The sequence below is a fragment of the Aureobasidium namibiae genome, assembly GCF_000721765.1.
Source record: "Aureobasidium namibiae CBS 147.97 unplaced genomic scaffold scaffold_1, whole genome shotgun sequence".
In the NCBI taxonomy this organism is placed as follows: Eukaryota; Fungi; Ascomycota; class Dothideomycetes; order Dothideales; family Saccotheciaceae; genus Aureobasidium; species Aureobasidium namibiae.
In genome coordinates this window covers 1,634,780-1,656,882 of record NW_013581208.1, presented here as the reverse complement: position 1 = coordinate 1,656,882, position 22,103 = coordinate 1,634,780, and the positions used below count along the sequence as shown (strand labels likewise).

General features: G+C 52.3%; 9 protein-coding genes across 9 annotated transcripts; 4 read left to right on the top strand and 5 right to left on the bottom strand.

The window, feature by feature from the left end:
- Positions 1-547: 547 nt before the first annotated feature.
- On the bottom strand, positions 548-1,683 carry M436DRAFT_77816 (WD repeat protein; the record flags this gene model as incomplete). Its single annotated transcript, XM_013576971.1, has 3 exons — positions 548-684; positions 748-1,611; positions 1,674-1,683. 3 exons carry the CDS (start codon positions 1,681-1,683, stop codon positions 548-550), a joined length of 1,011 nt encoding a protein of 336 aa, XP_013432425.1.
- A 428-nt stretch (positions 1,684-2,111) lies between these two features.
- Positions 2,112-2,546, top strand: M436DRAFT_35759 (DUF423-domain-containing protein; the record flags this gene model as incomplete). Its single annotated transcript, XM_013576277.1, has 2 exons — positions 2,112-2,243; positions 2,307-2,546. The coding sequence occupies 2 exons, from the start codon at positions 2,112-2,114 to the stop codon at positions 2,544-2,546; spliced, it is 372 nt and encodes a 123-aa protein (XP_013431731.1).
- A 291-nt stretch (positions 2,547-2,837) lies between these two features.
- Positions 2,838-3,960, bottom strand: M436DRAFT_77814 (ATP synthase F1 gamma; the record flags this gene model as incomplete). Its single annotated transcript, XM_013576970.1, has 4 exons — positions 2,838-3,020; positions 3,080-3,159; positions 3,215-3,795; positions 3,851-3,960. 4 exons carry the CDS (start codon positions 3,958-3,960, stop codon positions 2,838-2,840), a joined length of 954 nt encoding a protein of 317 aa, XP_013432424.1.
- An 890-nt stretch (positions 3,961-4,850) lies between these two features.
- M436DRAFT_59897 (DNA topoisomerase 1) lies at positions 4,851-7,503 on the top strand (the record flags this gene model as incomplete). The annotated part of the gene is made up of 2 exons (XM_013576662.1): positions 4,851-5,036; positions 5,089-7,503. The coding sequence occupies 2 exons, from the start codon at positions 4,851-4,853 to the stop codon at positions 7,501-7,503; spliced, it is 2,601 nt and encodes an 866-aa protein (XP_013432116.1).
- A 1,047-nt stretch (positions 7,504-8,550) lies between these two features.
- On the bottom strand, positions 8,551-9,865 carry M436DRAFT_37191 (NAD(P)-binding protein; the record flags this gene model as incomplete). The annotated part of the gene is made up of 3 exons (XM_013576549.1): positions 8,551-8,629; positions 8,686-9,742; positions 9,802-9,865. The coding sequence occupies 3 exons, from the start codon at positions 9,863-9,865 to the stop codon at positions 8,551-8,553; spliced, it is 1,200 nt and encodes a 399-aa protein (XP_013432003.1).
- A 961-nt stretch (positions 9,866-10,826) lies between these two features.
- On the bottom strand, positions 10,827-12,365 carry M436DRAFT_59895 (uncharacterized protein; the record flags this gene model as incomplete). The annotated part of the gene is made up of 4 exons (XM_013576661.1): positions 10,827-11,001; positions 11,212-11,534; positions 11,626-11,989; positions 12,040-12,365. The coding sequence occupies 4 exons, from the start codon at positions 12,363-12,365 to the stop codon at positions 10,827-10,829; spliced, it is 1,188 nt and encodes a 395-aa protein (XP_013432115.1).
- A 1,750-nt stretch (positions 12,366-14,115) lies between these two features.
- M436DRAFT_30600 (uncharacterized protein) lies at positions 14,116-15,491 on the top strand (the record flags this gene model as incomplete). Its single annotated transcript, XM_013576081.1, has 3 exons — positions 14,116-14,233; positions 14,288-14,445; positions 14,502-15,491. Coding segments are annotated over 3 exons (1,266 nt in total), but the record flags the coding sequence as incomplete, so codon positions are not given.
- Positions 15,492-18,646: 3,155 nt separating this feature from the next.
- Positions 18,647-20,703, top strand: M436DRAFT_36981 (RNA polymerase I-specific transcription initiation factor RRN3; the record flags this gene model as incomplete). The annotated part of the gene is made up of 2 exons (XM_013576505.1): positions 18,647-19,181; positions 19,235-20,703. The coding sequence occupies 2 exons, from the start codon at positions 18,647-18,649 to the stop codon at positions 20,701-20,703; spliced, it is 2,004 nt and encodes a 667-aa protein (XP_013431959.1).
- Positions 20,704-21,088: 385 nt separating this feature from the next.
- On the bottom strand, positions 21,089-21,501 carry M436DRAFT_59893 (uncharacterized protein; the record flags this gene model as incomplete). Its single annotated transcript, XM_013576660.1, has 2 exons — positions 21,089-21,314; positions 21,377-21,501. 2 exons carry the CDS (start codon positions 21,499-21,501, stop codon positions 21,089-21,091), a joined length of 351 nt encoding a protein of 116 aa, XP_013432114.1.
- Positions 21,502-22,103: the final 602 nt, after the last annotated feature.

Here is a 22,103-nt window from a genome sequence, read left to right as displayed (position 1 = left end):
CGCTTGTATTATTTAGGGTTACATGTCAGTCACTTTCGAAGAATTACATGCGAAAAGCATTTCACGATAGATCTATCACTCTCCTAGATCCCCAATCAATGTCATGAGGTTGAAGCGTGAAGTACGAAATCCAGTGTTTTGATTGTACTTTCCAGCCACTTTGTCCTTCTTGTCATGGAACTAGTTTCTGTCGGTTCTGCGTGTGTAGCCTATTGCCAATTTGTCTGTTTGCTTTCTTTCCAGGACGCATTGCTGAATAATGCCCTGCTTTCACTTTCACCATCTCTGTGATTCTGTCAAAGCCGTCTTGTTCCTCCTTGATGGAAGTATCCTAGATCCCCCTCTTGTGACATTGGGCTAGCAATGCTTTTGCAGCGGACTCGACAATTGACGTGCTCGGGGAAAGTAATTCGTCCAAGTCGCAAGACAGTTTGACGGTCAGACCCAGAGACCTGATGATGAACAGTCATGGGTGTGACTGCTTTTGCTCTCGGTTCCATGCGATGCGCTACTGCGATCGATGCCATGTGTCTGTTCCCAACTGTGTTTATCTCCACAGACCGTAAGACTCTGTCGTGGCTTTCCACAACTTGATAGTGCCGTCCTCGCTGCCGGTAGCGTAGAGCTTGCCGTCGGGGGAGAATGCGCTCGTCCATACGGGGCCGTGGTGACCCTTGCGTGTTTCTGTTTGTCTCTTGTCAGCAAAGGTTCTGGTTTCCGTCACTTGGTCCAAACAAAGCCACTCACCAATCTCGGCACCAGAGTCGAGATCCCATACACGCACAAAGGTGTCTCTGGCACTGCCGGTCACGAAACGACGCTGACTTCCACACACAGACACACTGGCAATCTCCTGACCCAAGTTCTTGGAGTCAAGCAAAGCACCAGGACGCGCGCCGTCGAAGAAGTACACAGTGTTTCCAGCGGCGACACTCAAGGTGCCGTTTGCCGAACCATCCAGGATGCTGGAACTGAGTTCGCAAGAACCAATTGTTCCGTCGACTTCGTGTGTCGCGATTGCAGAGCGCGATCGCAAGTCCCACCAGCGCATCTTCTTGTCATCACAAGCCGTGGTCAGCACATTGGGGTTTGCGGCTGACCATACGATGCTCTTGATTGTTTGGCCGTGCTCGCCTGCACCGACTTCGTAGCACTCGTCTCCAGAGGAGGTACCGCTTGAAGCACCTGCGCGCGTGAGGTCCCAGATGCGCAACTTCTTCTCCATGCCACCGGTGGCCAGGCTGATGGGTCTGTCTTGCAGGGCGGGGAAGGCGACGGCGCGAACGATGTGGTTGTGCTGCAGAGTGTGTAGTTGCTCGCCGGTAAAAGTATCCCAGACTTTTGCGCTGAAGTCTGCCGAACCGGTTGCGGCGAGCGAGCCATCGGCCGACACGCGAGCAGACCAGACAGCACCTTTGTGGCCGACGAATGTACCGATCCAGTCACCAGTCAGGCCATCACGGAGCATTGGGTTGTTGTCTTTGCATGCCGAGATGAGGTAGTATTGCGGTTGCGAAGAAGATGCTGAGGCCGGGCTCAAGGCTGAGAAGGAGATGTGAGTGATGGGACGAGAGTGGCCGTGGCAGGTCAGAGGCACGACTTTGCTGGTTTCTAAGCGGCTCGCGGGTCAGTCGGGGTGGAGGGGAAGGCTGGACTGGTGCTGGACGCAGTACCTGTGGCCATTGGAGCGAACAGTTATGATATGGAGTATTGGAGAAGACGAAGATAGCAGCTGCTAGGTAGCAAATTGGGTCAAGGAGTACAGTAGGTAATGAGGAGCGAGGAGGAGAATCGAAGCAGTCCTTAACGAAGATTTGAAACAGCGAGCGGTTCGAAGAGGGTATATTATGCTAAAGCAAACAACAACGTAACAGCGAGGAAGCCGGAAGCAACAAGAGATGTCGGACGAAGTGAAAGGTGGAAAAAGAAGGCTCAACTTCTTGGATCTGCAAGGGGAGAGAGATGAGACGGTCGAATGTTGGTGATGCAGGACCATGTGGACCGCGGGGTTGGACACGAGAAGCTCCAAACGTTCCAGTCCAGCGAATCAACGACTCTCGAGACAACGACATATCCGAATCCAAGATTTCACCAGATCAATCGAGTCAACCATGTTCTGGACTCTGGGCTCTATCTCTGGCGCTACTGCCGTTGCCTTCGGTGCCTTTGGTGCACACGGCCTGAAGAAGAAGATCTCGGATCCATCCAAGATCGCCGCTTGGAACACTGCTGCTCACTACCAAGTAAGAACTTGATCACTTCTCACAATAAGTTACATGATTGATTCAACATCTAACACAACACAGCTTATACACTCTGGCATGATCCTTCTGACTGCTGCCGTTGCCCCCAAGAACAAGGTCGCTGCTGGGCTCTTCGCAGCAGGTATCACATGCTTCAGCGGATCCATCTATCTACTTACTCTCGATCCTCAAAGATTCAAGGCTCTCGGCCCTGTCACGCCTATCGGTGGTCTGTTCTTGATTGGAGGTTGGGCTGCTCTCGCAATTGGATCGCGTGGCAAGTTTCTTCCCAAGGCTTCTTGAGCATCCAAACTAGCTCGTGAGCTCTGAGAGGCTGCACAAGACATTGGTACAACGAACAACTCCCTGTACATAATATTCTAACTTCTCTACTCCAACACCTTTCACCATGGATGTGATGTGATGCTTGATTACTGCAAGGGAGAAGACTTTTTGTCTAGATTTCTCTAAAAATGATGAAGAAGTGCTCGCGCGCGCAAAATCCCTTCGAATTTGCCTATTGCTACATACGAATTTCAAGTGCTGCGCGCATGACGCAAGAGAAATCGTTCGAAAATTTACAGACCTCGCCGCTTACATATCCTCAGATGCGGTGGCACCAGTGATAATCTCGACCAGCTCTCCGGTAATGGCAGCCTGTCTGGTACGGTTGTACAGAATCTGGAATCTGTTGATCATGTCACCAGCGTTCTTGGAGGCGTTGTCCATGGCGTTGCGGCGAGCAGACTGCTCACAGGCGTGACCCTCGGCAAGAGCCTAACTCATGTCAGTAAAGCTGATTTTCATGATGTGTTCCAGGAAAAGAGATTGCTTACCCAGTAAAGGGAGTTGGCCAGGGAGTATTCGCGGAGGTTACCGAGGATTGAGTCGTCAACCTCAAAGGAAGAGATGTTGGCTGAAAGTCATGTTAGTCAGATGATAAGTCGACTTGAAGGTTGTGTTTGACGCACCGGAAGCCTTGATGGCGTCCTCGGAGAAAGCCTCAACAACGGTAGGCTCATACTGCTGGGCGTTGACGAACTTGTTGTACAGGATCTTGATGCTCGAGTAGTTGCCGGTAAGCGAGGTGATCTGGTCGGCAATGGCGGAGGCATCGGCAAAGGTAGGAACGTCCTTTCCGACACCAGCGAAGGAGAGGGCCATGTTCTTGGGGTTGGATCTGCTGAGCTGGGCCTTGCACTTCTCACCGAGGACGGCAAGTTCGAAAGTCTCGGGGTTGGGACCGTACTCTCTGCGGACGAAACGAGAAAGACCCGAGTGGATACCACCACAGAGACCCTTGTCGGAAGAGCAGACAACCAGAAGGGTCTTGCCCTCGGCCTCGACGGGCTTGGTCTCGGCCTCATCGAAGACCTGCTGGGAAGCCTGTCCGTAGGCGCGGGAAGCGGACATGGCACGTTGGGCGCGGGTGAGCTTGGTCGAGGCGACAATCTTCATGGTCTTGGTGATCTTCTCGATGTTGCGAATGGACTTGAGACGACCCTCAATTTCACGGAGAGTGGCGAAGTTTGCGGCATTGGGAGCCTGGGGCCTACAGAGGCACAGCGGATCAGTACAATGACCATGGGTTGCGGTCGTAGTCGCACGGGTGGGTTTGAGGGAAAAGCTGTTTCGACGGTGCTCGGGGAGGTTGAGGGGCGTACCTGAGGGCGGCAACACCAGCCCTGGCGGTGGGACGAGCGGCGCGAGACAACATGGTCAGGCTATGTGAGCGGAGAGGTGATTGAAGACGAAGTGAGATGGCGACGGCCTTCGGGATTGAACTGCGAGCTCTGCTGTCGTTGTGTCGCCCACCCGCCGTCTCCAGCGAGCGGCTTGGCGGAGAGGCACTCGGACCACGCCCGATCGCTTTGCTTCTTGCCTCTCTGGCTGCCCTCACGTGCAAAGCAAGCAGGAACCAGAGTTCTTTCCTTCCCCTTCACTCTGTCTAGATTCTGTCTCAAAAATTCCTCTCTATCCTGTCTCTCCTGCTTCTCGTGCGCCAGCTGATCCTCTGTGATCCTTCTCTTCTCTAAGAGCCATCAATTCAACTTTTCAGCATTTCACTTCCGCGTTTCCGCGTCTCGCTCAGCTCTTACTTTTCCTGGAGCAATCGTACGCGTCCTCACTGTGTCCAACCATCGAAGCTACAGGCTTTCAGCACATCGCGTTTCCTACAGTACAATACTTGGACTCGGTCCCCATCCACGTATCCTGTTCGCAAACCTTGGCCTTTCATCCCGATCGTGTTAGACTCGGAAGACGATAAGCCTCTAATCAAGGGTACGTCCATGCAGCTACCCGTCGAATTGTTTGCCTTGCGATTCTACCTCTGTTGGACTCGCCTCACTTCGACCTAATCCCACGATCCGCCTTCATTAGTCATTCCAGCTCTCGTTCTTGTCCTCGAGCAATTCACCACTTCAGCTCCCATCACCATTTACGTCATACACTTCAACTACTTACTGCTTATTGCTTCTTCTTCTCCTTCTCCTTATTTTCTTCTACTTCCCTAATTCACTTCACTACTTGCCTTCCATCACGCATCCACCATCCCAAGTCCCCACCACTTACACCCTGACAGCCAGATCCAACGAACGCGTCAAGATGGACGACACCGACACTAGCATGGGCGAGCTGAACCCTGGAGTCTCAATTCGCATGGGTCCTGTTGAAGACATGGATGTCGACTCTCCTGCCACTAACGGCAACGGTATCAAGCGCAAGTCATCTATGAACGGAAAGAGCTACAAGGACACGACCGAATCCGACGACGATGACGATGTTCCATTGGTACGCCGCATGCACAGTGACACGATCTACCAAGATCTAACTTGCCACACAGACCAAACGCAGAAGGACGTCCAAGAACAAGGCTACCTCCGATTCTGAAGACGATCAACCTCTTGCTAAGAAGACTGGGCGCAAACCCCCCAAGGTCACCGCAGAACAAATCGGCGAAGAGGACGACTCCGACGTGCCGCTCACAAAGAAACTCGCCAAAGAAAAGGCCTCCATCGAGAAGAAGGCCGAGACAACAGCCAAGGCCATCCGCGCAAAGAAGACTGTGAAGGCCGAAGAATCCGAAGACAGCGACGACGTGCCACTCAAGAAGACCAAGGCCGCCCCGAAGAAGAAGACCAACGGTGTCAAGAAGGAAGATTCCGACGACGACAAGCCTCTCAAGAAAGCACCAGCCAAGCGTGCAGCCACCAAATCGCAAAGTGCAACTCCTGCTGCTTCTGCCAAGAAGGGCAAGAAAGCTGCAAAGGAGGAAAGTCCAGAGGACAAGGAAGATCTCGAAGATGGAGAGGAAGAGTACCGCTGGTGGGAGGATACTGCCAAAGGCGATGGCACTAAGAAGTGGACCACTCTGGAACACAATGGTGTCGTATTCCCTCCCGAGTACGAGCCTCTCCCCAAGAATGTCAGGATGCGCTACGATGGCGTACCTGTGAAACTTCATCCTGAGGCTGAGGAAGTGGCCACATTCTTTGGAAGCATGCTCAACTCAACTCACAACGTTGAGAACCCGACTTTCATCAAGAACTTCTTCGGTGACTTCAAAAAATACCTCGACGATACCGGCCATGGAACAAACGACAAGGGCGAGAAAGTCAAGATCTTGAAATTCGAGAAATGTGACTTCAAGCCTATTTTCGAACATTTCGAGGCTGAGCGCGCAAAGAAGAAGGCTATGTCTAACGCAGAGAAGAAGGAACTCAAGGCTATCAAAGATAAAGCCGAGGAGCCTTACATGTACTGTCTCTGGGACGGTCGCAAGCAGAAGGTTGGCAACTTCCGTGTCGAGCCTCCTGGTCTCTTCCGTGGACGCGGCGAGCACCCCAAGACCGGTAAGGTCAAGACTCGCGTCAAGGCTAACCAGGTCGTCATCAACATCGGCAAGGAAGCTACCGTGCCTACACCTCCTGAAGGCCAGAAATGGAAGGAGATCAAACACGACAACGAAGGTACTTGGCTCGCAATGTGGCAGGAGAACGTCAACGGCAACTACAAGTACGTCATGTTGGCAGCAAACTCCGACGTCAAGGGTCAATCGGATTTCAAGAAGTTCGAGAAGGCCAGAGAGTTGAAGAAGCACATCGATAGAATTCGCAAGGACTACCAACGTGAGCTCAAGGCCGAGTTGATGGCTGACCGTCAACGCGCAACCGCCGTCTACCTCATCGATCAGTTCGCTCTTCGTGCTGGTAATGAGAAGGGCGATGACGAAGCTGACACTGTCGGTTGCTGCTCGCTGAAGTTCGAGAACATCACTCTCAAACCCCCAAACAAGGTCGTCTTCGACTTCTTGGGTAAAGACTCAATTCGCTTTTACGATGAGGTCGAGGTCGACGCGCAAGTCTTCAAGAACCTCAAAATCTTCAAGAAGGCTCCCAAGAAAGATGGCGACGAGATTTTTGACCGTCTCACTACCAGTGCATTGAACAAGCATTTGAGCAACTACATGCAAGGTCTGACCGCCAAGGTTTTCCGTACCTACAACGCTTCCTGGACAATGGCAAAGCTGCTCGAGGAAATGAAGGCAGTTGGAACACACGCAGAGAAGGTCAAAGCATACAACGACGCAAACCGCAGAGTGGCCATTCTTTGTAACCACAAGCGTACTGTCGCCGCCGGACACGCTGCTCAGATGGAGAAAGTACAGGACAAGATCGATGCTGTCAAGTACCAGCAGTGGCGCGTCAAGCAGATGATGCTGGCCCTCGACTCTAAGCTCAAGAAAAAGAAGGGCGCTGAGTGGTTTGCTCTTCCGGAGGGCCTTGACGAGGAATGGCAGAAGAAGCACCACGAAGATCTTGTTGAGCAGGAACGCCAGAAGATCACAAAGAAGTTCGAAAAGGAGAACGAGAAGCTGAAGGCTGAAGGCGAGAAGGAGATGAAGCCCAAGGAGCTTGATGAACGACTTGAAGTTGCCACTGAGTTGGAGAAGAAGCTCAAGACCGAACTCAAGACGAAGAAGGTTGAGCCTGAGGGCAAGGGACCTTCCGTCGAGAAGTACGAAGGCCAAATCGAGAAGCTCGACGCCAGAATCAACAACATGGAGCTGCAGGCCGAGGACAGAGAGAGCAACAAGGAAGTCGCTCTCGGAACTTCCAAGATCAACTACATCGATCCTCGCCTCACTGTCGTCTTCTCCAAGAAGTTTGACGTGCCCATTGAGAAGTTCTTCTCCAAGACACTGCGTGAGAAGTTCGCATGGGCCGTTGCTTCCGTCGACGAGGACTGGAAGTTCTAAGCATCTTCGTCTCATTGACAAGACGCACCGAACCATTCGACACATTGATACACGTCTCATCAATACTGACAAGACGCCCAGCAGCACAGGGCCGACCGAAGCGATGCGAAGGGTAAGACCCCAAGGTCACTGAAGACGTCTTGCACTCTGTTGCAGTCCTGCATGCTATTCACATCTGCTTTCAAGGCGACAGTGGTTTGTTTTTGAGCTGGAGCAGGGCATAGAAGGATATCTCTTTGCAGCTTTGCCACGCGATACGATGCTGCTGTAGCAGCCGTGATTTATTATTACTCTTATTCGACATCTTGCTGCAATTCAGTTTAGCACAGAAGAATCAAGTTGAGTTTTATTCCAATTTTTACCTTGCCTTCCTCTTGATGTCCCTGCGCTTTAAATCCCTCGACTCCCTGTGACAACGACTTGAAGTGTGAATGTTCAGGAGATGTTCTTCTCAATGCAACACCGGAGTAGAAGCTGAAAGCATGCGAATCACATCCTTCTTCCTTCTTGAGCTTGGTGGCACCTGTCAAATCGACGTGCTTGAAAGTGTAGATTTTTCGAAAATTAAGAGCTTCCTAAGGACCTTAGATCGCTCGAGGGAACCATCGCATGCTATTGAATCCATGTAGAGCGAGCAGGACTATTGCGAACCCCTAATTATCATGACAGCTAGCGGGCCGGAGAATAACTTGTCGTCCTTGTCTAGACTTCATAAGTTGTCCTGAGTAAGCTTCTGTGCACTTCTGATGGCTATCAGGATTGAACATGGTCATGTTTTTGTATGTTGCCTTTGCTTCTGGATCTTCGATGTTGAGAAACAAAAGATGGGTTACTTCAAGTAATGATTTCTAGATATATGATATAAGAAGTATAGACGCGTAGAATGCATAGGGAGTTTGATGGAAAGAATAGAAGATGATGCTGCAGCGCCAGATGAGAATGAAATATTCAAAGAAAACGCCGTGCTGGATGTTGTGTGAGAGTGTGCTTGCTTTGGCTTGAATGATTGCTCTGGTATATTGTTGGAAGCGAGACAGGCCGCATATCCTAAGGCCACCACTTCATGCGCTTGTAGCTCTCGATGACTGATTCGACCTCTTGTCTTGTCAACTTTTCGTGGGTGTATCTGTGACAGTGGTTAGATATATATCAGGGGAATAGAAGCGCAACAGAGTGACTTACTTGAATCCAACGGTGTGCTCGAACTTCGTGCCATCAAGGCAGAGATCAGCCTCACGCAGCAGCTCCTTCTCCATGAAGGGACTCAGAGGGCCAGAACCACCATCGAGACCAGCTTTTTCTTGTAGTTCAGCCCAAGGATCCAGAGTCTCGTCGTTGAGTTCATCCACCACAGACTCGAGATTGAAACGTGCAAAAGTGTTGATGAGGACGTTTTGAAAGCCTGTTTCGATGCCGAAGAGAGCCTTTGTGATCTCGGACATTGTGCCTTGGCTCGTGTCACCCTTGTCGACAATGTTGAAGACCGAGGCCGAGGATGAGGGACCCTTCTTGGGAGAGGGAGAGGTGGGTGTGGGCGGAGCACTGTCGGCAGCTGCACCGGGTTGTGCTTGGTTTGCTCGCCAGTCGGCAGCGGTGAAGCAAGCGCGTACGACATCATCAATGTGGACGGTGTGGGTGCGCAATTCAGGACCCCATAGCCATTTCAACTCTTTCTCGATGCCTTGGTATACGCGGGCGAGGGCCAATTGAGTGCCCATCCATTGTCCGGAGTAGGGTCCGTAGACATTGGGCAGTCTGAGGATGACGAGAGGCAGGTTTGGGATCTTGCTGAGGTCTTCTTCGGCTTGTAGCTTCCACTTTGCTTGTTTGAGCGAGGGCTTGAGTTTGTCTGTCTCTTTGCGTGGTGGGTCGCGTTTGCTGTCGTAGACGTGGCCGGTGGATAGCTCGACGTAGGCTTTGACATTGCGACGGGCGGCCTCCTTTGCGACGCTGATTGACAGCTCGTAGGAGCGCAGCTTGTAGACCTCGTCGTCTTGAGAGTGGCGGGTCTCACCACCACAGTTGAAGACATAGTCGAAGGACTGGCCGTCGGGCAGGTCGAAGACACGGCTCAGGGATTGTGGTCGTGAGGCATCGGCCTGCATGAAGTTGTCGCTGCAGGCATCTTTGTGTTCGGGGGCCAGAGAGGCCAGCTGCGGCAGTTGCTTGTCTACTATCCTCAGTGTCGAGGCGAGCGAATTGGCGTGTATGTAGTTGGTCAGGAAGCGTCCGATGTAGCCTGCGACGACCAAGACGTTAGCGAACTGGTCAGCCCTCGCAATGTGCTGGGCATCTCACCAAGGCCTCCAATGATGAGCACATTTGGTTTGGTGGCGGCCGTCGACCCCGCCGTGTCACCCATCGAGGTCGCTAAAAGGGGGGGATGAGGGCTTCGGAAAGCCTCTAGCAATACAGGGCAAGCAAATCGCCCAGAGATGTTGGTGTTTCGACTTGCAACAGAGCAATTGAGGCTCAAAATTTACCAGTAACGAATGATGAGGTCCCGCGCTTCTGGCTTCCAACGGTCCGGCAGGGCGTTGTAAGTGTACAAGGAATTGGGAAGGGGGAGAAAAGAGATCAGATCGCGGAGCTTGAGCAAAGTCGCGACCGAGTTATCTGATGGCTACAACTGCTTCTACAAAGGAACCGCCCGACTGATCACAGGCCACCTTGTGGACACCCCCGTAGAGGCTCAATTGCTGCAAATCGAAATCAGAAGTGCTTTCAGACCATGCCGAAGCTATCTTTCCCCCACACCGTTGCGCCGAAGTGCTCTTTTGTCTTTTGCTGTTCATGTCCACAGTGGGCAGAATCCATGCAGTCCCTGCATCTTGTGCCATATCGTGATCCATGATGCTGGGTTCCTCCACTCGTCTTCCCTCTCCTCTTCGAAACTGTCATCCCTCTCGCAATCTTATAGGAGCCTCAGCTCCTCAAGCTGAGGCAGACCGGTTTGCGCTCGGGCCTGAATCCATTCGGCGGGTAATCTGCTCCCGAACCAGATATCATTTTCTTGCACCGAGATTGACTTTTGCTTCGCTGGATCCCTTGACTCGACAATACCCGTCTCGGCCGCCGCCAGCTGGTCTCATTTGCTCGGGACTTCATACGGCTCCGCTATAGCCTATACGACTTTGCAAACATGACCTCTGAGCACCCATGTCTTTCCTTCCGATCTGGAAATAGCGAGACAGCTTTGTGCTGGATATAGAAGGGGTCCTTGGTAAAGTTGTAAACTTATTGTGCTTTTCAACCGAATTCAACACGGTTCCACGCTCAGGAGTCTATAACCAACTGAAACTGCTCCTTCGCCTAGTATGGATCTAGTCGTGCAGTCTTTCATTGTTTTGACTAGCCTGTGGTTCATAGGAGATGTCGAGGAAACCCACTTCGACGTCGACCCGGTTGTCGAATGTACAAACAGGTAGCGATGCTACGCTGGTGCTGGCTGGGGCTGTTACTATGGTTCCTGACCACGGTACAAGGCTTCTCATCGAGCTAGAAATATGTGGTGGTGCATTGTTGTATGTACATAATCAGTTCGTTTGCAACTGGTGAACGTTATGTTGCTAAGCTATGCCGATGCCCCTGTCCAACACGTATGTATAAGCAAAGCAAAGCAATGGTAGAGGCGCATCTTCTTCTCCGCATGACTCTCTTCTCGTGGTGGTGATTTCCCTATCCATGCATGTGTGTGAACAGGCTTACTCAATGAGCTCCTTGCAAACCAAGCAATGTACCGATTCTTCGGTCTCCTCCTCGGTTTTCTTATCAGTGATCTTGACTTTGGGCGCTTTAGAATCTGGTACCACAACCTTTACCATCGCGTTGTCGTCTTCCGCTACAGCGTCCTCGGGGCTCGTGATGTTGTTGTCCTTGTTGATAGATTTACGGCTTCGCTTCTTGCCAATGGATCCCACTGTGATTACATCTTGGTTCTTGCGTTGAATGATGTCCTGGGCCAAGCAAGATGCATGGAGCCATACTCCACAGGCTTGATTACTGCACTTAATGATGAGATGATCGGGGTGCTGTGGTCTTTTGCATGCACATATCAGACGCAACGGCTTTCAGGAGTCAGTACGAGTTCCAAGGAGGTAGGGTTAACCATATGATACTTACCGATAAGACCTCGGTGTCATAGTTGTATGTCTGTCGCCAGTAGTACTCTCCTTGGGCTGGCATTTCCGCGTCGTCGTTGGCTTCCTCCCAGTAAGTGACTTTTAATGGCCCATTCACCGTCAAGGCGTCAATAATGTCCATCTTGTTGCCGGGCACCAGCTCGAATTTGCCGTGATATGCTGGCGTGCTTTGCACCTTTTCAGGCAGTTCTTCCGGATTCTCAAGCCAAGTGCAGCGGAGGAAGACGTGATGTTCATCCACAGCTCGAACCTCGTGGACCTGGGCCTTCCAATCTCGATCGAAATCGTTTCCTGGCTTTACGAGAACGCAATCGCCGACCGAATGAGTCTGGTTCCCTACTGTGCTAATCACGGTCAGCGGGGATTGATCTTGAATTTTGGTTCCAAAGCATACAATTTCTTGTACTTGGTCATGCTCAGCCATCTTTCCATCGGTTTGATCGTCCAGCGAGCGTTCAAATAGGTCCTTCCGTCCAAGGTCAGAGGACGTTCCGTGACATCTGGAGGGTTCTTGGATCCTTTCTTGTGAGGTGGAGTGGAAACATTGAATATGGGCCCGGGTCCTTTGTCAGCTTGGTCCAGAAACCGCAGTAAATCTGCTCTTTCGGCATTGGTCAAGCGGTTTTGCGCAGGAGATTGGGACTCTGATGGGATGTTGTCTGTTAATTTCCTGCGTTTGACCGATGATGGCTCGGCGGCCGTGTCGCGTTTTCTTGTCATGGTTGATCGATAGAAGTCTAACGACAACCCTGCGCGCACATGATATTTGTACAGAATCCGAAACTGGTATACTCAGGTATGGAAACAAGATGGTGACACAGAAGGATGTCGCGTGTCGGTCGAAGACGCGTTTTGTGGTGCCCGTGCGCGTCATCCAAACCATCCGGTCAGCGAGCCACGACCATCACCGATTCTCACATGAAGCCCTCCTTCCCTTCTGGATCAAAATTGTCACGAAGCGTTGCTGGATGCTGCATCCGTATATCAGAGTAGGCGAGCGATGCGAGAGACTCGGATTCCTGAGCGTGTGGATCGCTCAAGACAACCACTTCAGTCTCTCCAGCAAACTGCTTGGATCGCCGGTCAATAATAAGGCCAAGGCGTGAGCAGCACCCATCGGACAATTTTAGTGCGCGCATCATGGAGATGCTTATTCTGTGATGGTCGATAAACATCGGTATCTGTCTCTGACCAAGACTTTTCGATAGTACAGTACCAACAGTCATGATATCTTAATTACCACTCTCTCACGTCAACACACAGAGCAAACGTCAGTCTTGTTGATATGAGATCATGTTTGCTGCCCAAGGTGAGAGCTGTGAATTTCATTCTCTCTAGTGTCACTGCCCGGCTTCCGGGAAAGTATCGTGCAACTCTGTGGTACATTCATCGAGCACACAGAGGTTGGGATAGAGTCTCTCTTTGCCCACACCGTATCCTTGCAGATCAACGAGCGCCAGGCCCCTATTCGCGAGCATTGATGTTTGAGCAGCCGCTCGCTATCCAAAAGGGCAATCGATTCTCCATAAGCCGCGAGGCCTCATAAGAGTGGCTGCGTTATTGGGCGGGCCAAGCAAGCGATGGCACATGGCGCTATTTCCGAACTTTCCAAGGCCCGTTTTGGCTCAATCAGCTGCAGCTCAAGACGGGCGCAGCTGGACACACAAATGCTGGGCTGGCAATCCAAGCAAGCACGAGAGGTTGGTCCGCGGGATAATGAATCCTGCTGAATGTCATCGGTGGCCTGCCGCCGCGGTCTTTGGAGGCGACGAGGGACGGGAGCCACAAATCCTAGAGCGAGCGAGCGAGCGAGCGGATGTTGGGGGATCTGCCCCGTCACTTCTCCGCGACTTTTTGAACCGTCCAAAATTCGTCGTCATCAACGAACGGTTTGATGTGCCAAGCTCGTTGGAACATAGACCTAACAAGATCCACTCCTACCTCTGCCCACTTTCGCCCTGTCGTCGTTCCCTCCAGCTTTCGGTCAAGACCTGTCGTTTCCCCCAACTCGGACCAGCTCTCTTTGGTATCACTGCGAGCCCCGGTTCGATCTGACAAGTTTAGCATTCGTTGTGTTGCATGCGCGATTCCGCCTGCAGCCGGTCTCTGTCTTAAAGGTCCCTTGCAGGCTTCCATCAGCTTTTGGTGTCACTGAACATTAGCCGACTGCATTCCACTTCACCTTTGCACAATGCCTCGCTCCCGAGTAATGTCGTTCATGACCCAATGGGGTACTCCGTCAAGGAGTTTCACGCCAGAGTCAAAACCACAGATGTCCGAAGACCCTTTCAGCAGTAGCAACGCTTCTAGGCCTCCCAAAATCGACACCTCCGTTGCCTCCGCTACGAACAAGGCCTTCGGTACGCCGAGCTCTCCTTCTCCCACAACTCAGCAACGTTTCCGCTCCGACTCGCGTTCAGAATTCACATCACGCCCCATGTCTATGGTCTACACCCATCAGCCCCCAATCATGGATCTCGCACAAGACACACTGCCAGAACTACAGCCGATCTTTACATTTCTCAATAGCCACTCCAACAAGCTGTATCAAGAGGGTTACTTTCTGAAGTTGCATGATCTAGACTCTCGTGAGCACACTCCGGGCAAAGTGCTGCTGAACACATAGCTGACAAATTTCGCAGGTGGACGTCCAAGTGCAGATCGAGCATGGACAGAGTGTTTCGCACAGCTGGTCGGTACAGTGCTTTCCTTATGGGATGCTGCGGCACTGGATGCTGCAGGTGAGGATGGCGAGGTCCTACCCACATTCATCAACGTTAGCGACGCTTCAATCAAGATGGTATGCAAAACTACAATCACGTCGGAAACATCTAGGTCGCTAATCACCCCGCACAGATCGAGTCGCTTCCAATGAACGGATCTGCAGGAGGTCAACTCCAGAACGTTCTGAGCATCTCTACCGCAGCCAATAACCGCTATCTCCTCCACTTCAATTCCCTCAACTCCCTCACACAATGGACCGCCGGCTTCCGCCTTGCCATGTACGAACATACAACACTACAAGAAGCCTACACCGGCTCTCTCATTGCTGGAAAGGGAAAGATGCTCAACAACATCCGCACCATCATGGAGAGAAGCAAGTTCGTGATAGACGACTGGGCACGTGTCCGATTTGGAGCAGGCACTCCCTGGAGACGCTGCTGGTGTGTCATTACACCTCCGAACGAGAAAGAATGGGCAAAGTACCAGAAGGCTTTGAAGAAGCGTGACACATACGACCGCAAGGTCGAGGTCCCCAAAGGCGATATCAAGTTCTACGAGACAAAACGCGTCACAAAGAAGACACGACCTATTGCTACCATCAAAGACGCATTTGCTGCGTACGCCATCTACCCTCAGTCAAAGCCACTCATCGACCAGTCGACACTTATCAAGCTGAACGGGCAGATTACCATTCACGGTGCAAAGGACGTAACCACAGAAGGTTTCCTCTTCGTCATGCCCGAAGTGCATCCCGCAGTCAGTGGCTTCGAAATGATGCTTCGTTGGTTGTTCCCTGTCTGGGACATCTTTGCTCTCTATGGCCGTCCTAATCGTCTGATCGCGGATTCTCTCGACCAGCGCGGGTTGATGTTTGCCATGCCTCGCGACAGAAGATACGGCTACCTGGATATTCTGGATGTCTCCGGCCTGATCCACACAAAGGGCAGTCAAACATGGACTGAACAAGACTGGAGAAGAGAATTGAAGAAATTGACATCGCACCGTATGAATTCGGCCGACGACACGCCTCCACAAGCAAGGGGAAGACGTAACACGCTTTCACTCAATCATGGGACGGTCCGCTTTGGGAACGACAGCTCCACAGATACTTCGCCATCACCAGGCAGAGGCTCTCCAGGACCGAGAGATGGGTCGATTCAGTTTGGTCCTCCGCGTCGTGTTGAAACAACGCCCATGAGCTTGGGCAGTCCGGGCCGTGGGCACCATCGTTCGGCCTCTGACGCGCTCGGATACAAGCGGTTTCAAACCGAAAACCCGTCTCGACTTTCTTACGAGGCAACCGGCGACCTTCACGATAGAGCACCCGAACCGCCAATTCACAGGGCTCCCCTGCCGGAAAAGAAGATCCCCACGGTACTTGAGCGTGTGCCATCGGAGGACACGACGCACGAGCAAGAAGCACGTCTTGAGCCAGCCTTCGAGGAGCTAAAAATACGCGCGGGCTCCCCTCCAACGGGCCCTGTGGCGTCGCCGCCGAAGCTGATGCACGGGCCCAACGCTAGGCCCACTAACCTCAACCTGACACCTGAATTGCGAAGGGCCAACTCGGCCATGGATGCCGCAACACTGCACCAGCTTGCAGAGGCCAGTAAGGCCGGTGCTACACCATACAACGAAAAGGAGCAATTCGACTTCTCTGAAGCTCCACGAGAGGTACCTAGTGCTGCCAACCGGACTCAAAGATCGCCTGCTGACCCCTCGTTTCGCAATGAAGAGGTAAATCTTGCTCCAGGACCGACACATCAACCATCGAGTACCCACCGACTACCCCCCATCCCTGCATCTCCCTACAACCGTCCTGCTCAACCTGTTGCAGCTCCTGTCAGGCCTGACCAAAAAGATTTCCCTCCTCCTCCTGTGCCGCCACATAGCAACCTTTCACCAGCTATCCCCGCTCGAAATCTTGCAAGTCCTCCATTAGCCATGGCCGCTCCGATCAGCAGGAAGCCTGTTCCCACATCACCTGAACCTCAGCATGCGAATCCTCTACCACAAAGTCCTACCTTGTCTCACGTCTCGAGCAACGGGAGTCTACAAGACGAAATCATGCAGCAAGCTCTTCTGGAGCAAATGCTTCAGCAGTCGCCAGAATCACTGCATCGAGTCATCAGCCCTACCGTCAGCATCCCGGACGACGACTCAGTCGACTATTCTAGTGTGAAGAGTATGTCACCGCCAAAGAGAAAACCCTTTGAGAGAAGCCGGACAGGCCGCCTCAAGACGGTTGGCAATCCCGAACACGAGCCTCAAGCACGAAGCCGCTTCGATATGGAAGCCGGTGTGCCCATCAACTTCGGCCCGACTTTGACTTACAAACCAAACGCTCGACCCTCTACAGCTAGTAATACATCTGTCGAAGCACAAGAGGATCCCGAGCTCGTTCAGCGCCCGTCCTCACGCCTTACACAGATGGATAGCAAGCGAGGTTCTTTCCTCGAACCACGTAAACCAGTAAATGGAGACGGGAATCAAGACAGACGTCGAAGTGTCGCATGGCAACCAGCCGCCGTAACTGCAGCTGCTGAGTCTGTTGACCAAGGCCTCACCGCTGAACAATGGGTGCAATACCGGGCCTCTCTTGCTGCAGCTCCGTTGACTCAATCACGAGCCACGCCTGTTTTTGGACACCAAAGACATAACTCGAGTGCGAACCGTCCAACCAAAACACCTCCGCTCAGTCGCCCGGCATCTAGACTCAGCCGTACATTATCTGGAGACTGGACGCAACAGCTGGAGCGCATGTCTCTCAGTCGAACTCCTTCGGGTGATTGGAGCCAGCAAGCAAACCGCATGTCATCTAGCAAGACCCCACCACCTCTTAGCAGGACTCCGTCCGGTGATTGGAGTAAACAAGTCCCGTCCCGTCCACACTCTCGTAACGCTGGAGCGTTCTTGAACCCTCCCAGCCCCGGCAGAACATTGCAGCTTCAGGGTTCAGCATTGTCGGCTCATGAGCAGATGCAAGTCGCCCGAATGACAGGTAGTTCGATGATCAACCTGAGTGAAAGGGACAAGCGCAAGGACCTCAACGATCTGGATGCCCCAGGATTGGTTGGCGCCATGGCAGTTCGCGAACGCCAACGAAACATTAAAAGAGAAGGACTTCGGAACAATGCAGTGCAGCAAGCGGTCGCGGCTCGTCAGCAGCAGCAGTTGCAGGATGAGTACAACGCTCAGATGAGAGCACAGATCGAGGCGCAAGAATATGCCCAACAGCAGGCGGAGCTTCATGCTCAACAAATTGCCCACCAGCAGGCCCAGTACTATGCACAGCAGCATGCTCAGCAACAGGCCCAGCAGGCTCAAATTCAGCAGCAGATCGCTCTGCAGCAGGCACAGCAGTATCAGCTCCAGCTGCAGCTGCAGCAGCAACAAGTTCAAGCAAACTATCCCTACGCTGGTGGGCCTGGCACAGCTCAACAGAGGTCTTCACAGTACCTGTCGCACATGAGTCAGGCTGGAGGTTGGAGCAACGCAGGCCCGCCTCAACCCCAGCCGGGTTACGCACAATCATATTTTGGCCAGGGCGATGGACAGTACAGACAACAACAGAGAAGGTATTAGCATCGAGGTCAGAGGCTCAGCATAAGCGGTTTGGACTGGGTAGGTGGATTAGTTGGTTCAATGCATGGCATTTGGGCGGCGTATTGTATACATGTTTAAATTAAGCACTTGTTATGTCAAGGTGCGTTGGTTTACTGATGATTGTTTCTCCTGTGAAATACAGTGCAGTATGTTCTCCCTGTGATGTATATACACATTCAGCGTTGTGTCAAATTTCAAGAACATATGGTCTCTGCTACGAGGACAGACTGGTCTTGTGCTTTGAGGTATTGTGATCGGTCGTCCATGCTTTTCGCTCGGCCATGGTGGAATCAATACAGGACACTTCCATGTGGCTATATACCGATAGAAGCACACAAATAGTACTGACCTAGCACACAGATATAATGACCTCGTTTTGATCATCCGTCTTGAATATTTGAAGCTGCTAGACGCGGTGAAATTGACAGAGTGATATACTAAAACTCCAAACAGGGTGACTGCGGAAGCATGTAGAGAGCCGTGCGCAAACGTATCCCCGCGTTCTGAATTTTAAGGTTTCCTCTCTCAAGTCTTTTCACTCGTCCCACTTTCACTGTGTGTTCCACGCACGCGACATGAACAGAGATCCGAACCCTTCTCTATTAGTAATAGAATCCTAGTCCATCTTCGCCCGTGGAAGCAACATGGTCTCTCTTGTACAGGCGCCGAGCATGCCGCCAACCCTTCCGCAAAAGAGTCTGAAAAGAGACGCCTCGCATCTGTCGTCACCAGCGCCAGAGTCGAGCCAGAGCAAAAAGCTGCGAGTGGCGTTCGACGACAGGGTCGACGTCCGCATCATGGACGACTGGACGGCCAAGCCGTTGGACCTGGTCAAGGACGAAGTTAGAAGTGCACTTGAGGGCCATCTCAGGAACGGTGCCGACAAGGATGATGGCGCATATGAACAGCTCAGGATGATCTTCCTCAGCGCCCAGCCCTCGCGATCACATGACAGCGGGCCAGTCTCGTCGCATACCGAAGCACCCAGCACCGCTACGCTCAAGAAGTACCTGGTCGCCCTGAGTGGACGTGTGAGCGATCTCAAGGCATGTGGCAAGCTCGTACACGCTGTTCTCGACGTAAACTGGCTCGGCAGAGACGATGCATTTGTTGCCCTCTATGTACGCTTTCTCGGTACTCTAGGAAGTGCTGTTCCTGGCTTCCTCAGGACTGTGCTCGACCGTATCGTGGGACACTTTGTCGAGGGTAAGCTTGCTTGCCTCTGGCTATCGTGCGCCCGTTTGCTGACATGTGCCCAGTTCCATCATCCCTAGGCCGCATCCCCAACGAGCCTTACGTTTCCAGACAGCAGATGCTCGTTCGTGTACACAACGCTCTTCGGTACCTGCTACGCCTCATTCCGTCCGCCAACAGCGGCTTGGCCGAGTCCCTCCGCGGCCAGTTCCCGAATCACAGAACAGCCACCCGTCAAGGCTACATCTCGTTCGTCAAGAACTCCCTCAAGACCATCGAGTACGCTCCCGAACTCAAAGCCGAGATCCAGACCCTTATCACCGAGCGCTTGGTCAAGATCGACGTCGAGGTACAGGAAGAGTTGGATGATCTGGAAGACGAGGTCGATGAGGGCCGTGTGCTTGGGCTTTCTGGTCTGCCAGGTGCAAAAGAGGATGCAGTTGACTCGGGCGACGAGAGTGATGCCGACTCGGACTCTTCTAGCGAGATCAGCATGACACCCGAGGAAACCCAACTCCGGGCTCTGCGTGACACCGTCGCCAAACTCGATTCGGTGCTAGATCTCTTGTTCTCTCATTACACTCCCACGTTTGCCAGTGGCAAGATGTACGAGGTCAACGATGCCTTTGAGCATCTGATCTCGCAGTTCTCCACCTTTGTCCTGCCTACATATCGCTCGCGCCACACTCAGTTCCTCGTCTTTCATTTTGCTCAGATGTCTCAGGGCTATGCAGAGCGTTTCGCTGGCGTTCTCATTCGTCTAGCTACTGGTCGTAGCTCTGCGTCAAACGGCTCCTTGTCTGCTGCTGCCTACCTAGCCAGCTTTATTGCTCGCGGTGCCCGCGTGAACAAGACTCTGATTCGTTCTATCTTCACAAGACTTGGCAACCATCTCGACACATTGCGTCGCAACTACGAATCAGCATGCGAAGGGCCCAATCTCAGCCGTTACGGAACCTTTTACGCAATCGCTCAAGCTATGCTTTACATCTTCTGCTTCAGGTGGAGGGACTTCATCATGACCCCTGACGATGCGGACGTCGACGACTACGACATCTTTGAGGAGGGCGAGCCAGAATGGCTCCCTGGCATCAAGGAGTGCTTGACCCAGGCCATCTACTCCAAGCTCAACCCTCTGAAAGTTTGCGCACCTGCGATTGTTCACCAATTCGGTGCCATTGCCAATCATCTTCGCTTCATGTACGTTATCCCTTTGCTGGAAACCAACAAACGTCTGCGATTGTCCTCCTTCCGCTCTCTGGCCGCACCTGCCAGCAGAGACATGGGTGCTGCAAGAAGAGAAAATACTCTCAGCCACCAGAGTGGTGAATCCCACCATCAGCTGGATGCCTTCTTCCCATTCGACCCTTACCAGTTGCCCAAGAGCAAGAAGTGGCTGGAAGGTGATTACATGGTGTGGAAGGGTGTACCTGGTATGCAAGACGATGATGACGATGACGAGAGCAGCGATGAGGATGAGGATGAAGATGAGTTCGGAGAAATTGGTGATGATCCGGAGTACGAGAGCGAGTAAAGCTCCTACAGGTGTGAACGGTCGATGGCACGATATGATTGATTTAGCGAGGAGTTCTGGTTTGGCATGTGCATGTTGCTCTGTTATGCATGTGCTGGTTGTGTTTTCGGCGTATCTCAAAGCGTGGATGAATGGTTCACAAGGCGTTCTCAGCTTAGTTCAGATTCGACAAGGAAGAGCAGAGCAGTATTCTGAGACTAGATGACAATACAATACATTCTTGAATCAATCCAAAATTCCCAGTAAAATGGCATCAACGTGTTGCTTGTTTCTCCATCCTAAACGCCTTTCATATCATTCTGTCCGTTGAATTTGTTCGTCACCCGTATCGGATGGTTGCTTGGTTGGATCGTGTCTTCGTCAGATGTTTGTTGTCTCCCTTTGTCTAGATACCCAGAGGGTTCTTAGCACTACCCTTGCCAGCGTTGCGTTGCTGGCTACCAGGAGGGAGCTTTCCTCCAGGCATCAGAGTCTTGCTCGACCCAGCACCACTCAAGCCGAGGGGATTTCCACCAGTAGGCACGCGAGGACCTCCCGCGTGAGAGGCATCTTTGATGTTGTTGCCATATCCTGCAACACCCTGGCCCCAGTAGCGTGTTGTGTTGGTGATACTGCGATATCTGTTAGTACACTTTCCAAGTTGTGATACAAGAGTTGTCGAAGAAATCTTTACCTGTTGCCGATGCCTTGACCGACGTTGTTAACGCCATTGCCTACGCCGTAGACAATGTTACCAGCCACCTTTCCCGCGCCGGCGACGTAGCCTTGGACTTGCTTGCTAAGCCAGTTGTCACCCATTTTGTTTGATGTTGTTCTCGTGGAAATGTAGATGACCAAATGGGACGTCTTGAGGTTCAGAGAAGTACAGACCATGGGGTTCGATCGATGATATATGTGGACGCGGCTCAGAATAATGCCTGTCCAGATTCTAGAATCGTCAGACCAAGGTTCGTGTTTTGCTCCGCCAGGTGGCTGACACGATGCCTACGTCACAGAATCTGATAAGACGTCGTTATCTTAGCGCCATCCGAAGCACGCTAGCGTCAGGGCTCGAAGTGGCTGCTTGCCGGCTGATCGACCACTCTTTTGACAGGGCTCACTTTCAGTGTCAACCAGCGACCGCGTATTCGACCTGGTCAGAAAGTCTTACCCATATCCTAACCTTTTCAGCAAAGAACACAGAGAGCTACCACTGTCAGCAGCAACCAACGATCTAAACTCCCTGCCTCTGGAAAGGAGTAGGCTGCAGAGGCGGATCATGCATCCTGGCGCACCCGCGCTGCATTGAAGTATTATCAAAAGCAGACTGGATCACAAAGCAACGATCTCTCGACACAACGCCTTGACTGGAAGTGTCAGGACAAGTTGACAGTGGGCCAGAAGTGCATCTCCGGCACTTT